Raw genomic sequence first — 15,134 nt, forward strand, 5'->3', positions numbered from 1 at the left:
CTTAAGAATGTCGCCATTCCGTGGACTGGGGTGTGGGTTCACAAGCTTATTCCTCATTTTGAAATGCAGGTTTGAAATGGCCAAGTGCATATGTGTATGTTCACAGACATCCATACTTCCTTGGAGCTGCTCATGGCTCTGGCCATTCTGACCATGACATGGGGACTCTGGTCCTCATGGTCTCAACTGTGAAGGTAGGACCACACCTTGGACAAGGCAGAGAATGGCCCTTCTCCAGGGGCCTCTGATTCACTCTCGAAGATCGTGAAGCAAAAAGTGCAGAGGAAATGAAAGGCTATTGAGTACAGCCCTGCCCTGTGTTCCACACACCTCTCCTATGGGCAGTGACAAAGGGAAGAGTTTTCTGTGTAAGATAAGCATTCTCATCACAGGGGAGTGTAAGTAATGGAAGTGGTCTTTGCTGTTGCGCCATAGGGTTGTGTGTGTGTGTGTGTGTGTGTATGCCGAGTTATATGCTGCACATGACATTGCTTAAAGAACTCCGAGCTTTCATTAAAATAACAGCTATGCCCTAGCTGGTTTGGCTCAGTGGATAGAGCATTAGCCTGCAGACTAAAGAGTCTTGCATTTGATTCTGGTCAAGGGCACATGATTGGGTTGCAGGCTCGATCCCCAGTGTGTGTGTGTGTGTGTGCGCGCACGCACAAGAGTCAGCTTATTCTCATTATTGATGTTTCTATCTCTTCCTTTCTGAAATAAATGAAAAAATAGATATTTTCTTAAATGACAGCTAAAGTTTTATAATCCTTAGCAAAGTATAATAAACAGTTACACTAGTGCAGGGAGGTAGATTTGGGGAGGGGGGTCACTTGTATTTACTTTGAGTAAAGCTTTGCTGATAATGTAAAACCAAAAGGTTGATCAAACCAGAAGCTCCATAAACAGGCTGGAATAAATGGCTATACATAATGTCACAAGGAAGTTTTAGATCTGAAACACAATAAAGAAATGATGCGTTGGCTATATTTTTCTTTTGTCCCCTCGGCTCTGGTTTTCCTGCATTGTTTAGTCCATGTATGGGGCAGGCTAGGAACTGGGTAAGTGCAGCGGAGTGACCCTTTGTTAAGATGGAAGCAAAGAATAAGAAATCTGCTTATTGGGCTTCCTTGGGACTTCACTTACCATGTGGGGGGAGTCCTTCCCAGCTGGGCACTGGTCTCACCCCTGAGCCTCCATCTCCACCAAAACCAGCAGCTTTGTGGCCTGGGGGAGTGGCTGAGACTCCAATGGGTTTTTCCCTTTGGGCTGGTTTTAAACCCCTTCCAGTTTCCACCCTGAGTGGTGGGTTTTTTCAGAGCGCTTTTCAGGCTTGGCTCCACTTTAAGTCTGCAGCCGGACACAATATTACAGGTGCAGGTTTTAAGTACAGATGGAGCTACTCAGCCAGGCCCTGAAATGAGCAATTACTTGTGAAAATTTGTTTTTAGAGGCTCACGCCATATGGTTTCAAGTTTTTCATACTATCTGAGACCTGTTATCACTGGGTAATCTGTTACCAGTGTTTTCCTAGGTGCTTTTTTTTTTTTTCTTTCTTTCTGGTTCTTGTTTTTGTTGTTGAAGCATCCCTGCCTCTGGTGGTAGGTGCTAACTGCCCTCCCCAACAGCCAGCTCGGTTTCACCATGGCTGATAACACATTAAACCTAAGCCTAGCCGAGACCGGTTTGGCTCAATGGATAGAGCGTTGGCTTGGGGACTGAAGGGTCCCGGGTTCGATTCCGGTCAAGGGCATGTACCTTGGTTGCGGGCATATCCCCAGTAGGGGGTGTGCAAGAGGCAGCTGATCGATGACTCTCATCGATGTTTCTATCACTCTCCCTTCCTCTGTACAAAATCAATAAAATATATTAAAACAAAAAAAACAAAACCTAAGCCTAGACCAGCCTACCTGTGACATCCTTATTGATGCCCCACTCTTTAACACTGGCCGTGGGAAACACACTTATGAAGTGCTTTCTTAGGGGCTCTGCACTCAGCCCTCAGGTGAGTCTGTTGGATCAGCCCCAGGCTCCTCAGCGGACCCAGAGGTGAGTCTGTTTCTCAGGCTAACAAATGGTACACCCACCCTGGTTCCCTGAGATTTTGTCCCTTCGAAACTAAGCTGGCTCTATGGCTATGGTTGGAAGAATACGTTGGCCCATTGCTCATGCAGATTCATCAGTGAGGAACAGAAAAAGGCACGTGCCACACCCCAGGCGATGGGATGGTACATGATTGGCAAAGAGAGAAAAGAATGGAGTGAGGAGGAGGTGAACTTGTAGGCCAAGTCTTGAATGGGAAGGGGGAGGGAACAGCCAGTGAAAAGCCTCAGAGGTGTAACCAAGCCTGGCAGGTGGAGGATGCGAAAGGCAGTGTGGCTGGCCGGTGGGGAAGATGGGAAAGGATGTGGGTTTTATTCTGAGTGAAGTGGGAGCTTTGAGAAGGATTGAAGTGCAGCCCGCCAGTAAGCGACAGCCCTTTCCAACAACCCCAACGATATGTTTCTGCCCCCATTTTCCAGGTGCAGAGCCTCACATGGTCCAGGTAAGGAAAGGCACCCTTCTAATGTAAACCAAAACGTTGGTTTTTCTGACTCAATTCAGATGTGAAAAAGCCAGATGGAGGCAAGGCACTTCCCTTCTCTCAGCCTGTTGCCTCATCTGCAAAATGAGGGGTTGGGATCACAGCCTATTTCAAGGGGGCGAGAGGAGAGCTGGCACTTAATCCCCAGGGCACCTGAGAGCCATGGGGAGTGAATGAGCAGGGGTGGGGCATGGTCTCCTTAAACTGGTCATGGGTTTCAGATGGAAGCAGGCAGGATTAAGGATGAGGGAGATGTTTCCCATACCAGTAACCTCATCACAGCAAAATAACACTCTAACTCCCAAGGCCATATGGGGTCCCCTCTCCAGACATATACCTTTACCTCTCCACTTCCTCTCCATTCTAGCCACAGGGGCTTCCTGGCATTACTCAAACACACCAGCTCCATCCTGTTTGGGGACTCAGAAAACACTTTCCACTATTTTCAGTGGCTGATTCCTTAAGTTCAGAGTTCAGATATCTCCTTCAATCCCTCAGGCATCATCCTCCCCCAGCATTTAGCACAACTTACAATTTTTAAAAGATTTCCATGCATTTTTTTAAACTTGGCTTTTCATTTGTCTCTAAACTAAAGGCAGAGATGGATCTAAGCTTCTTGAGTACCAAAGCTTGGTACACAGAAGTTCAATAAATGCATTAATTAAGAGAGAACTGAACAAATCAGCTTGTCCAGTGGACTTATGCCCCACCCTTGACTTTACCCCCAGACTCCTTCCTACCCTAAGGAAGGGGCACTCACTAAGGAGAGCTTCCACCACCTCCCTATTCTACTTCAGCTATATCTGGGTTCAAATCACAGCTGTGTTCATAGGCAGTGACATTTGTGTGGCATCAATTTCCTTATCGTAAATGCTCAATTGATTTAGAGACGGTCTCCCAACCCACCCACGCCATTCCCTCCTTAAAACATGAGAAGGGTGCTGGGTCTCTGCTCCCTAGCCCAACATCTCTATTCGCAGGACCATCACGACCCTGGGAACAACTTCAAAGTCCCTTCGACTCTTCCCAGGCTGGGGGAGCCCAAACAAGTTCGAATCCCACCAACTCCCTTTTGAGAACTGGAGCAAGAACCTTAACCAACCTCTCTCCAAAAGGGGGCGCCCGCGCTTGCCTTCCGGGAAGTGACCCCTTCTCCCCGCTCCGTAAAAGGGTGGCATTGCTAGAGCAAGGTGCGAGGTAGAGCGAGTTTATTGCAAATTACAACGCGGGTGACGCCCGGAGCGCGCCGTCCCGCGGCGGCCTGCGGGGCAGGGCTGGGAACGGACGCACTCAGCGTGCGCCCCCTAGTGGGCAGCTCTACCTGGCAGCCTCCTCCGGCCGCAGAGCAGTCGCTCAGTCCGCGCAGGCGCAATGCTTCAGCATCCTCCGGTCTCGCCCCCTCCCGGGGCCTTCTTGAGGGGGTGAGGGGGTAGTCGAGGATGCGCATGCGCTCTCCGGTTCGTAGAGGAGGAACTAGATTCCAAACCCGGGCAACTGTGGCCCCGGCGGTCGAGAAAGGAGGAAAGGGGGAAGGACGCATGCGCATGGGTGCGCGGCGGCTTCGCGGGACGCTGGAAGCGCGCCTCTCGCGGGTGGCCGCGCTTGCGCAGTGCTAGGGGCAGCGGGTGTGCGGGAACTCGGGCTTTAGCCGGAGTCCCCAGCGCGCAGCCAGCCGTTGCGCGCTACCTGGCCCGCCGAGGGTCTGGCCGACGGGCTGAACTGCAGCAATTCGGTGATCAGTGCCTTGCAGCGATCGGACAGCTCAAGGCCGTCGGGGTAGAGGACGCCGCGCTTCTGGCGCCGGGGCAGGCCCGCGATGTCTGAGTCATCGAAGGGCATGCAACCGGTGACCATGACGTAGAGCACGACGCCCAGGCTCCACACGTCGTACTTCTTGGGGTCGTAGGGAATGCCCAGGAGAACCTCCGGCGAGGCGTAGGCTGCTGAGCCGCAGTAGGTGGTGCTCAGGTCAGGGTAGCCGTGAGCCTGGCGGCCGAAGCCAAAGTCGGTGAGCTTGACGCGGCGCTCGTCGGGACTCAGCAGCACGTTTTCGCACTTGAGGTCGCGGTGCACCAGGTGGTGGTCGTGCAGGTAGCGCACGGCGCCGGCGATCTGTGCGAAGAGGTCGCGGGCCTGCCCCCCGGGGATGCGTCCGTTGCGCTGCACGGCCTGGAGCAGATCCGTGGCGGCTGCCTCCATCACGATGTACAGCTTCCCGTTGCACACCTCGATGAACTCGAAGACGTGCACAATATGCGGGTGCCGCACTCCTCGGAGGATGGACAGCTCGCGGGGCAGGAACTTGTTGACGAAGTCAGGCGGCGCGCGCCGCCGGTCCACCACCTTGATGGCCACGGTTCCCTTGTACTTCTTGGACGTGGCCACCTTCACCTTGGAGTAACTGCCCTCACCTATCGTGCGACCCAGCTTATAGCCGAGTTCGCTCAGGAGTTTGTCGCCCGACATGGTGGCGCCCGGGGCGCGCGGAGAGCAGGAGGCGGCTGCTGTCGGGGGGCGGCCGGACTCCGATCTCGGGCCTAACCCATGGCGCCTGGCACCTGCACACCCGCACCCCCATGTGCCCACTCCCAGGCTCCGGCCGCCGCGGTGCCTTTTATTGCCCCGGTAACAATTTCTGCCTTGTGAAGTGACTGCGGGCGTCACCCCGCCTCGGGGTGGGGGCCCCCGCGGGCGTCACCCCGCCTCGGGATGGACCCTCCCCAGGGCCCTAGGGCTTTATGACTCACAATCAGTTCCTGATGAGAGGCTACTACTATCAAGGGCTCCCGACCACCACCAAGGAGCAGAATCTGTGCCGGGGGTCGTTTGGGGTGGGTGGCTTCTTGCGAGTCCAAATGTGAGCAGCTGCCGCCTCCACCCACCTACTTGTACCAAGCCTTGCCAATGGGAGCCCTGGGTTGCCCGCACAGACCCAGAGGGAAAGGGGGCTTAGCTCGGTGACCTGCCTCCCTCCGGAGCTTGATTGCCCCGCGCATCGCCCCAGAGGGAAGGTGAAAGGGAAGTCCTTTGATGCAAGGACCTGGGCAACCCCGCAGGTTCCAGCCGTCCACACCGGCTGAGCCACGCCTCGTCTGGGAGGAGAAATAAGGATTCCTTGGCTGCAGCCGGCCATCGTAGCCTGAGTTCTGCCGCGCGGTAGGATCGCTACACTAAGCATCCTGGGTTTCCCGGCCCCACCCGGGACCTGCGCGACAGCTTCCGCCACACTCATCATGGCGGCGACCACCCTCGGCGACGTCACTTCCGTCCGCGCCCGGAAGTGCAAAGCACGGGAACATGGCGGCCTCGAAGGTGAAGCAGGACATGCCCCCTCCTGGGGGCTACGGCCCCATCGACTACAAACGGAACCTTCCGCGTCGGGGACTGTCGGGTCAGTGTCCGTCTGCGCGCTGGTGTCAGGGTCCGGGCCTCCTGAGCGCCGCAGCGGGGTGAGGAGAGGCGGAGTCTGAGTCTTTAGGTAGCGTCAGTGGTAACATTAACGATAACTGTCATTTGTCGAGCGATTATTAATCCCTTTAATTTCTTCTCCTAACAGCCCAGAAGTCGGTCCTGTTAATTATTTCCTTTTCACAGTAGGTTAAATTGAGGTCAGTTTTAGCTTGAACCCTTAGCTCTCGGCCACGCTTCCATTTTACAGGTGCAGAAACCGAGGCCCGAGGGAGGCTGCGACCTAACCTGCAGGGCCACCCCGAAAGAAGCTGGGTTCAAAACCCGGAACACCGAAGGGATTTAAAGGTGTTCTTTGTGTTGGTTCTTCACTGGTGCTCCTCACTTGTAGGATATCCCAGGAATATATATATATATTCTTAAGTTTTTCAAACGTTTTACAGTCAACTTGGTGGTTGAGCAGTCGACCTATTAACCGGGAGGTCACAGTTCCATTGTGGTCAGGGCACATGCCTGGGTTGCGCTGGTCCCCAGTGTGGGGTGTTCAGGAGGCAGCCAGTGAATGATTCTCTGTCATCATTGATATCATTGATACTTCTGTCTCTCTCCCTCTCCCTTCCTCTCTGAAATCAATAAAAATATATTTTTTAAAAAATTTGTTGTTGGGTTCATCACAGAAAAAGTAAGAGAGAAAGTAAAAGATGCACATACTTCACACCTAGGATTAACAAAGAAATTTAAAACAAATGAATTGTGAATACATTAAAATCTGCATATAGCCCTAGCTGGTTTGGCTCAATGTATAGAGCATTGGCCTGTGGACTGAAGAGTCCCAGGTTCGATTCCAGTCAAGGACACATGTCCAGGTTGGGGCTCCATCCCAGTATGGGGCATGCAGCAGGCAGCCAGTCAATGATTATCTCTCATCATTGATGTTTCTATTTATCTCCCTTCCTCTCTGAAATCAATAAAGATAATATTTTTAAGTGCATATTATGCTTTAATAAAGTCATAGACCTAGTAAATAATAATAATAATAATCCTGATGGTAGAAAAATTGTCTATTGAAAATTCAAGTCCTTCCCCTTCCCTTCTTGTCTTTTTTGTATCCCAGAACAAAGATTGGCAAACTTTTTCTATAAAGAGCCAGATAAATATTTTATGCTTTATTGGCCAGATTGTCTCTATCCACTGTCCACTGCTGCTGCTTTTTTTTTATTTTTTATTTTAACAGTTGTTTACAAATCTAAAAGTGGCCATACAAAAACAGGTTAAAGATAGATTTGACACCACATGGGCACTCAACTCATCCTAGAGCCCATTGAATGAATCTGAGTCATAACAACCAGGCCAGTGTACCCCTCAGGTGTGCTACGTAAGGTCTGTTTACACTATGCTCCTGTGTGACCAGCCCTTGGGTCTCCTTGGGCCCTCTTCACTCGGCATCTTTTTTTCTTTTTACCTGCAAACACACCCTTTATACCTTTATACTGGTCCTCTTCCTGTTCATAGTGCAGCGGGCCCTAAATGCCATTGCCTGGAGTTGGGTCTCCAAATCACATCCCTTTTACATGACTTTCATTGTAACACATGCAAACCCACCCCAGTATTTGCTGGCTGCAGAGCTGTGAGGAAGATACTCCTTCCGTTGGTGTAGTCTTTGCTTAAGCTCCTTTTTTTAAAACATATTTTGTTGATTTTTTACAGAGAGGAAAGGAGAGGGATTGAGAGTTAGAAACATCGATGAGAGAGAATCATCAATCAGCTGCCTCCTGCACCCTCCCTACTGGGTATGTGCCCACAACCCAGGTACACGCCCTTGACTGGAACCGACCCAGGACCCTTCAGTCCGCAGGCCAACGCTCTATCCACTGAGCCAAACCGGTTTTAGCTTTGCTTAAGCTCTTGCATTCATTCATTAACTATTTGTTGAGTGTGCACATGGCTGCAGGCCTTCTCTTGAATTCACTGTCATATCACTCCTGACCTTCCTGTTGTTGTGAGTGGAGGGGCCTGGGCTAGCCAAGACCTGCTTTAGCTGGGGAGGGCCTGGGTGACCTCTTCGAGCAGGAGTTCCTCAGAAGGATGGAACAGCAAGTGCAAAGACCCTGTGCTCTGTCCCGTACCCCACCCTCATCCTCTGTTGTCATGGGCCTCCTCCAGCCTTGCCTCCTTTGAGCCTGGCTCTGTGGCCTCAAGCCTGGCACCTTTCTCCCTGGACCACTCACCACCAGAGTCCCAGAGCATGCCACGCTGCCTCAGGCTGCCTTCGATCCCTGCTGCTCCTCAAGTGACACTACCCCACCACTCCCACAACCCTCATCTCTCACCCAGCTCCTTGCTCCACCACCTCCTGTGCCCAGTATGGGGCTCCTTCTTTTCTTGTGTCTTTAACATTTGTATTGAGATTTCATACCATGTAGTTACCTGTTTTGTGTTTACAGATCACAGATATTTAGTCTACTTGCAGTTGTGTAACTATCACCGTGGTCTAAATTTAAAACACTTTAATCACTCCCAAAAGAAACCCCATACCTACTAGCAGTCACTCTCCCATCTCCCCCCAGCCCCTGACAACCACGAATTTGCTTTCTGTCTTTATGGATTTGCCTCTTCTGGACATTTCATGCTAATGGAATCATTTACAATGTTCCTTTTTTGTCTGGTGTCTTTCAGCATGGTGTGTTTTTTTGGGGGAGGGGGAGACTGGGGTAGCTGCACAGCTCAGGGCCTCAGGAGAGGCCAGAGCTCAGAAAGGGCCCCCCCCCCCCACTGTCCCTCCCCAAACTCCCCACTCTCCCTCCCCCTGCAGTCTCTCAGCCGAGCTCTAAGCATGGTGTTATTAATGTTCATGTAGCATGTGTCAGTGCTTCATTCCTTGTATGGGTGAGTAATAGTCTTGTATGATGGGCCACATTTGCGAATCCTTTCCCCCTGGAGGCACTCTTCAGCTGTTTCTACCTTTCTCCGGTTGTGAGCAGTGCTGCTATGAACATGTGTGTAAAAGTGTCTATGTGGCATATCTCTCATTTCTCTTAGGTGAAATTTCACCTGGGAATGTCATTGCTGGGTTATGGTAACTCCACTTTTAACATTTTGAGGAACTACCAAACTAGTTTCCACTTTGGCTATACCATTTTATGTTCCCATCTGCAGCATCTGGGAGTTCAAATTTCTTCACATCTGGACACTATTATTCTTTTGAATCTCACCATTCCAGGTGGTATGAGGTGGTATCTTATGGTTTTAATTTGCATTTCCTTGGTGACTAATAGTATTGAGCATCTTTCTTGTGTTTATTGGCATTTGTATAGCTTTCTTAGAGAAGTGTCTAAATCATTTACACATTTTAAAATTGGATTATTCACCCTGACCCATTTGGCTCAATGGATAGAATGTTGGCCTGTGGACTGAAAGGTCTCAGGTTCAATTCCTGTCAAGGTCATATATCTGGGATGCAAGCACATCCCCAGTAGAAGGCGTGCAGGGGGCAGCTGATCGATGTTTCTCTCTCTATCCCTCTCCTTTCCTCTCTGTAAAAAATATATATATTTTTTTATATTGGGTTACTCATCTTTTTATCATTGAGTATGTTTTTTTTATATAAATATATTTTTGCTGATTTCTACTTGCAGTTGTGTAATTATCAAGTAGAGAGGAAGGAAGAGGAGAGAGAGATAGAAATATCAATGATACATGCTCTATATTGAGGATTGAGACCTGACTCCTGACCCCTGATCCCTGACCAGGAATCAAACCGTAACCTCCTGGTTCATAGGTCAGTGCTCAACCACTGAGCATGCTGGGCTATCATTGAGATTTAACAGTTCTTTATATATTTTGGATACCATTCCTTTATCAGATATATGATTTGCAAATACCTCCTCCCATTCTGTGGATTGCCTTTTCAGCTCAGTGGTCTCATTTGCAGCACACAAGTTTTTTTATTTTTTTATTTCAGTGAAGTCCAGTTCATCAACTTTTTTTCTTTTGTCTCTTGTGCTTCTGGTGTTTTATCTAAGAAATCATTGTCTCATCCGAGGTTACAGAGACTGACTCCTGTTTTCTGAGTTTTATAATTTTAACTTTTTACATCGAGGTCTTTGATCAATTTTGAGTTCATTTTTTTGTGTGGATGGGAGTGGAAGGAGCACACTATTATTTTGGATGTGGCTATCCAATTGTCCAATTTGCTGAAAAGCCTATTCTTTCCCCATTGAGTTGACTTGGCACCCTTGGACAAATTCAATTGACCATAAATGTGAGGGTTTATTTCTGGATTCTCAGCTCTTTGCCAGCGATATACATGTCTGTCCTGATGCCAGTGCCACGCTATTCAGTACACACAGCTGTGTGAGAAGTTTTGAAATTGTGAAGTGTGAGTCCTCACATTTTGTTCTTCTTTTTCGGAATGGTTTTGTTTATTCTGGTCCCTTGCATTTCCATTTGAATTTCACGATCTGCTAGTCAGTTTCTGTCAGATTGTGGGGGATGGGTTGAGATCCTGATGAGGCCTGTGTTGAATCTACCTCATTTTGGAGATGCTGTCATCTGAACAAAACGTTAGATTAAGTTCTGATCCATAAACACAGGATGTGTTTCCATTTATTTAAGTCTTGGTTACCCATGGTTTACACACCCTTCTGGGCATGCCCCTCCTTGGCCTTTCCCGTCATACTGGCCGCTCCAGAAGCACAGACATCACCTGCCCGGGCCTGGGGCCTGGGCCTTGTCGCCTTAGTGAGGAAGAGATGAGTTAGAGCTGCATCATCGTAAAGGCATCCTGGAATTTATCACACACTTGGGTGCCAGGTGTGATGGCAAAGGATTTCACAGAGACCGTCTAGGTCAGTCCCCTGGGGTGGGGTCAGAAGGGGAGGCCTCTGGGCCTCTCTGCAGCTATTAAAAAGAATGAGGCAGCTCTGGTGAAACTCCCTACACTGGTGGCCAACCATTGTGTGTGCTGGGAGGGGTCTTGTCTCTAGAGCAGCGGTCGCCAACCGGTGGTCCATGGACCACTGGTGGTCGTGAGGTCGGAAGTTTGCCGACCGCTGCTGTAACGTGCCTCGCTGACCTGAGCCGGTGTTTTTAACAAGCTGAACTGAGGGGGGAAATATGGAGCCAGTTTATCATGTAGCTCCAGGTCCAGAGGTGCCGATGAGCCTTATGACCCAGCTGATGTGAAAAAGACAGACACACACACCCCGCTGCTCCCCATGAGGCCGAGGGAGCCGCATCGCCCTTTGTTGACTAGTCCTTTAGGTGTTGACTGGAGATTGACCGAGCTGAGCCTGTCCTGGAGGCCTGGCCAGAGAAGAGACCAGGCTTGAAGGATGAGGGGGTGCAGGGCTAGCCAGGCCCCAGGTGTCTGGGATTCCCTGAAGACCCCAGCAGGCCCACTACGTGTCAGTCAGAGTTACAGTGAATGTCTGCTGGAGCTCAGTAATATTCATGGCAGCCTGTTCCCCTGGGATTGGACAGGGAGTTGGTGTCTACCCTGCCGGGCCAGGAGCAGCACCCAGGAGGCCAGGGGGTGGGGGGTGGCAACCCCTGAAGGGCACAGCCTGCCTCTGACAGCCTCGCACAGGGTCCTCCCTGCGTTCATCAGGTAGGCCCTGTGAGCAGCATGCAAGGAGGTGGCCAGGCATGGGAGCTACCTTGGAGCTGGGACTTCGCCGTGGGCGTCAGCTATCCTTGAGGGGCTGGCTGGCTGACTGGGAACCAAGCAACCTCCAGCAGGATTGCGCTGCCAGGGCCATCTATAATAATAATCTGTAGTAATAAAAGCGTAATATGCTAATTATTACCGAGGACAACTTTCCGGATGAAGCCAGGTCTGCGAGGGAAGCCTGGATCCCGAGTGCCAGAGGGAAGCCGGGGCCGGCAGCGGGGGAGGAAGGCCTGCTCTTGCACGAATTTCGTGTTTCTGCCTCTAGTCCAACCATAAACATCCAGACCTTTGAGTCCTCCTGCTGTCCCTGCCAATACCTTCCAGAAACCCCAGCGTGGGGGCAGAGGTGGTGCTGCCGCCAGTCTTGTTGATGAGAGGGAAGCTGAGGCTTCTTTGGTGTCCCCTGCCTGCAGAGGACAACCGTGATAGAAGAGGAAGCGGGCCAGTGGACACTCCACAGAGAAAAAAAATAGTCTGAAGAAATGCAAGCCATCTCTGGGTGGGGTCAGGGCATCTCACCTTCTCCATCGTCTGTAGTTCCGGGGTTGTTTGTACAGCGAGCGGACATGCAGATGCTGAGCTGGCGCTCCTCTCCCCACAGGCTACAGCTTGTTCGCTCTGGGCATTGGGACCATGCTGTTTGGGCACTGGAGCATGATGAAGTGGAATCGTGAGCGCAGGTAGGCCCCGTGCAGGTGAGGGTGGGCCCTGCCTGTGGGCTTGGTATACACTGGGCCCCTCACCAACCCCGCGGGGTCTTGGGGATGCAGCAAATCCATTTTTGGGTTTTGCCTTTAATGACTGACTAGTAAGCAAAGAGCTTGCCTCCAGGTGTTCACCAGGCATCCCTTCAGCCTCTGCCACTGGGGACTCAAGGTGTCCAGGTAGTCATGGCAACCAGGCAATGATGATATAAGGGCATGGAAAGCAGATCATGCAAGACAGTGGCCACGCCAGCCATGCAGGGCCTGAGGGACCAAGGCCTACAATGGCCTCAGTTCAGACTCCAGCCACCTCTGAGCGCATCTGCTTCCCTGCCATGTGGCTCCTTGTCATAGGCCTCTGACTGGCTGGGCTCCTCCACCCGATCCCACCTATGTCATGTCCTTAGCGTCCCCCACTCGGCCAGGAGTCTCTGAGGGTGGTGCTAGAGAAGGCTCAGCTCATGGAGGGTGCTCCACACTACTGAGTACACCCAGGAGCACCGGATGGGTGCTGGATGCGAGGGCCCCCTAGGGGGACACAGTAGTGACCAGTGTGGCTGTGCGGGGCAGTAGCCTGGGGAATAGGGCCAGCAGAGGAGCCCTGCCTTGTCCTCTGTAAGATCTGTGGTGATGAGGGCACATGGCAGAGGCCACTCCCTGGGCCACCATAGGGCCCACTCTCCCCACCCCCTAGCACAGACATGGCTGGGCTTGGAAGGGGCTGGAGAGCAGGGGGAAGAAAGGAATGCCCCAATGTCATTTTGAGATGAAGGGGACATGGCTTTATAGGCCCAGAGCCCAGTGATGAACACTTCCCTTTCTTCTCTGCAATTACAGACTTGGGCTATTTTTAGGATTAAAAAAAAAAGAAGTTTTTTAACTCAAAGAAAGTGTGAAGCCAGCAGTCTTGTGGACAATGCCTGCACTAGCATCTCGGGTTCCTGGAGGACGGAGCCTAGTGCCCAAGCTCTATGCTGCTTGCTCGCCCCTCCCCAACCACCATCCTTTGTAGGGAGGGCAGGGGTCTAGGCCACTGCAGAAGGAGGGGCCACATCGTCCGCCTCCCTCTCTGCCCACCCTAATCTGATCCAAGTGTTGGTTTTGGGGTTTCACAGGCGCTTGCAGATCGAGGACTTTGAGGCCCGCATCGCACTGATGCCGCTGTTGCAGGCAGAGAAGGACCGAAGGTGGGACCGCCAGGGTCAGGAGGTCATAGGCCTGAGTGCCCCAGCTTGGCAGTTCGGGGACACAGCCAAATGCACATCTTTGGAGAGGGCCTAGACAAGGGGAGACCGAGGGGAGGACGGGAAGGTTTTCTGCAAGAAGGGAGTGTTGGGGCTGGGGCCGGAGAAGAGTAAGAGTTTGCCAGGGAGCCAGGCCGGCGTGGTTCAGTGGTTGAGCATCTACCAGGAGGTCACTGGTTCAATTCCCTGTCAGGGCATATGCCCGGGTTGTGGGCTTGATCCTCAGTGTGGGGCGTGCAGGAGGCACCGAAAGATGATTTCTCTCATCATTGATGTTTCTCTCCTCCCTTCCTCTCTGAAATTAGTCCTATATAATAAAAGCCTAATATGCAAATCTGAGCAGTGGAACAACCGGTCGATATGACATGCAATGATCACCAGGGGACAGACACTGAACACAGGAGCTGATTCTTGCCTGCAGGCCCCAGGCCAGCCAAGGCGGGTGCCCACGGGAGTCCCTCCCCACCCCAATCACACTGCTAGTTGCCCTGAGATCAGCCCTGATTGCCGGCCAGGCCTAGGGATCCTACCATGTATGAATTTTGTGCATGGGCCCTCTACTACAGTGTTTGGCAAACTGCGGCTCGCAAGCCACATGTGGCTCTTTGGCCCCTTGAGTGTGGCTCTTCCACAGAATACAGTGCAATTGAAACTTCGTGGCCCATGTGCAGAAGTCAGTTTTCGGCCTGGGCGAGTCTGTTTTGAAGAAGTGGTTCTAACGCTGATCCACACTCAAGGGGCCAGAGAGCCGCATGTGGCTCGCCACCACTGCTCTATTAAAAATATATATTAAAAAAAAAAAAAAAAAAGTTTGCCAGGGTGAGGAAAGAAAAGAAAGAAAAGAAGGAGGTCAGTGTGTGCAGGGTTGGAAGTGGCAGGAGATGATTGGAGGGAGTGAGTAGGGGGTCTGGTAGGTGCATTCGGCAGGGGTCCCTTGGGGTACTCAGGCCTGTCCCCACCTCCCACTCCATCCTTACAGGATCCTGCAGATGCTTCGGGAGAACCTGGAGGAGGAGGCTGTCATCATGAAGGATGTGCCTGACTGGAAGGTGGGTCCCTGTAGGGAGGGAAGGGTCTAGGCCGCTGCAGAAGTGCAGCCTTCCACAGAAAACCTCTTTGAAGCCGAGAGAGGCAGTGGGTGCTGGGAGTGAGGTGAGGAAGGCGGCAGCTTCTGACGCAGTGCCCAGTACCCCCACCTGTCCCCCTTTCCCCTCAGGTGGGCGAGTCTGTGTTCCACACAAAGCGCTGGGTGCCCCCGGTAATGGGTGAGCTGTACGGACTGCGCACGAATGAGGAGATTGTCAACGCCACCTATGGCTTCATCTGGTACACGTAGGAAATGCCACCGGACCTTGCCCCCGCCCATGGAGTGAATAAATGTTCTGGAGACCTGCCTGCCTGTGTCCCAAGGACTGAGTGACGGGGGGAGGAGGGCGCCACTGGGTCACACACCTTGTGGGGACTCGGAGGCTAGACCTGGACATTCAGCAGAAAACGCCAAGCTGGGTGACGGTAAAAAACACACT

The 15,134-nt window shown here is 51.8% G+C and overlaps 2 protein-coding genes across 2 annotated transcripts; one reads left to right on the forward strand and one right to left on the reverse strand.

Moving 5' to 3' along the window:
• Positions 1–3,766: 3,766 nt before the first annotated feature.
• On the reverse strand, positions 3,767–5,685 carry TSSK6 (testis specific serine kinase 6). The gene has a single exon (XM_036450508.2). It carries the CDS (start codon positions 5,045–5,047, stop codon positions 4,226–4,228), a length of 822 nt encoding a protein of 273 aa, XP_036306401.1. The 5' UTR covers positions 5,048–5,685; the 3' UTR covers positions 3,767–4,225.
• A 132-nt stretch (positions 5,686–5,817) lies between these two features.
• NDUFA13 (NADH:ubiquinone oxidoreductase subunit A13) lies at positions 5,818–15,003 on the forward strand. Its single transcript, XM_036450509.2, has 5 exons — positions 5,818–5,972; positions 12,262–12,340; positions 13,480–13,551; positions 14,588–14,657; positions 14,825–15,003. Exons 1-5 carry the CDS (start codon positions 5,879–5,881, stop codon positions 14,942–14,944), a joined length of 435 nt encoding a protein of 144 aa, XP_036306402.1. The 5' UTR covers positions 5,818–5,878; the 3' UTR covers positions 14,945–15,003.
• Positions 15,004–15,134: the final 131 nt, after the last annotated feature.

The sequence above is a fragment of the Pipistrellus kuhlii genome, unplaced genomic scaffold (genome assembly GCF_014108245.1).
Source record: "Pipistrellus kuhlii isolate mPipKuh1 unplaced genomic scaffold, mPipKuh1.p scaffold_m20_p_21, whole genome shotgun sequence".
Lineage (NCBI taxonomy): Eukaryota > Metazoa > Chordata > Mammalia > Chiroptera > Vespertilionidae > Pipistrellus > Pipistrellus kuhlii.

What these genes read in the sequence shown, in the direction of transcription:
- TSSK6 (XM_036450508.2), bottom strand. Translation starts at nt 5,047, where the DNA reads ATGTCGGGCGACAAACTCCTGAGCGAACTCGGCTATAAGCTGGGTCGC.
- NDUFA13 (XM_036450509.2), top strand. Translation starts at nt 5,879, where the DNA reads ATGGCGGCCTCGAAGGTGAAGCAGGACATGCCCCCTCCTGGGGGCTAC. An exon ending in TCCGCGTCGGGGACTGTCGG is followed by an intron (nt 5,973 to 12,261) that starts GTCAGTGTCCGT and finishes CTCTCCCCACAG; the next exon opens with GCTACAGCTTGTTCGCTCTG. An exon ending in AAGTGGAATCGTGAGCGCAG is followed by an intron (nt 12,341 to 13,479) that starts GTAGGCCCCGTG and finishes GGGGTTTCACAG; the next exon opens with GCGCTTGCAGATCGAGGACT.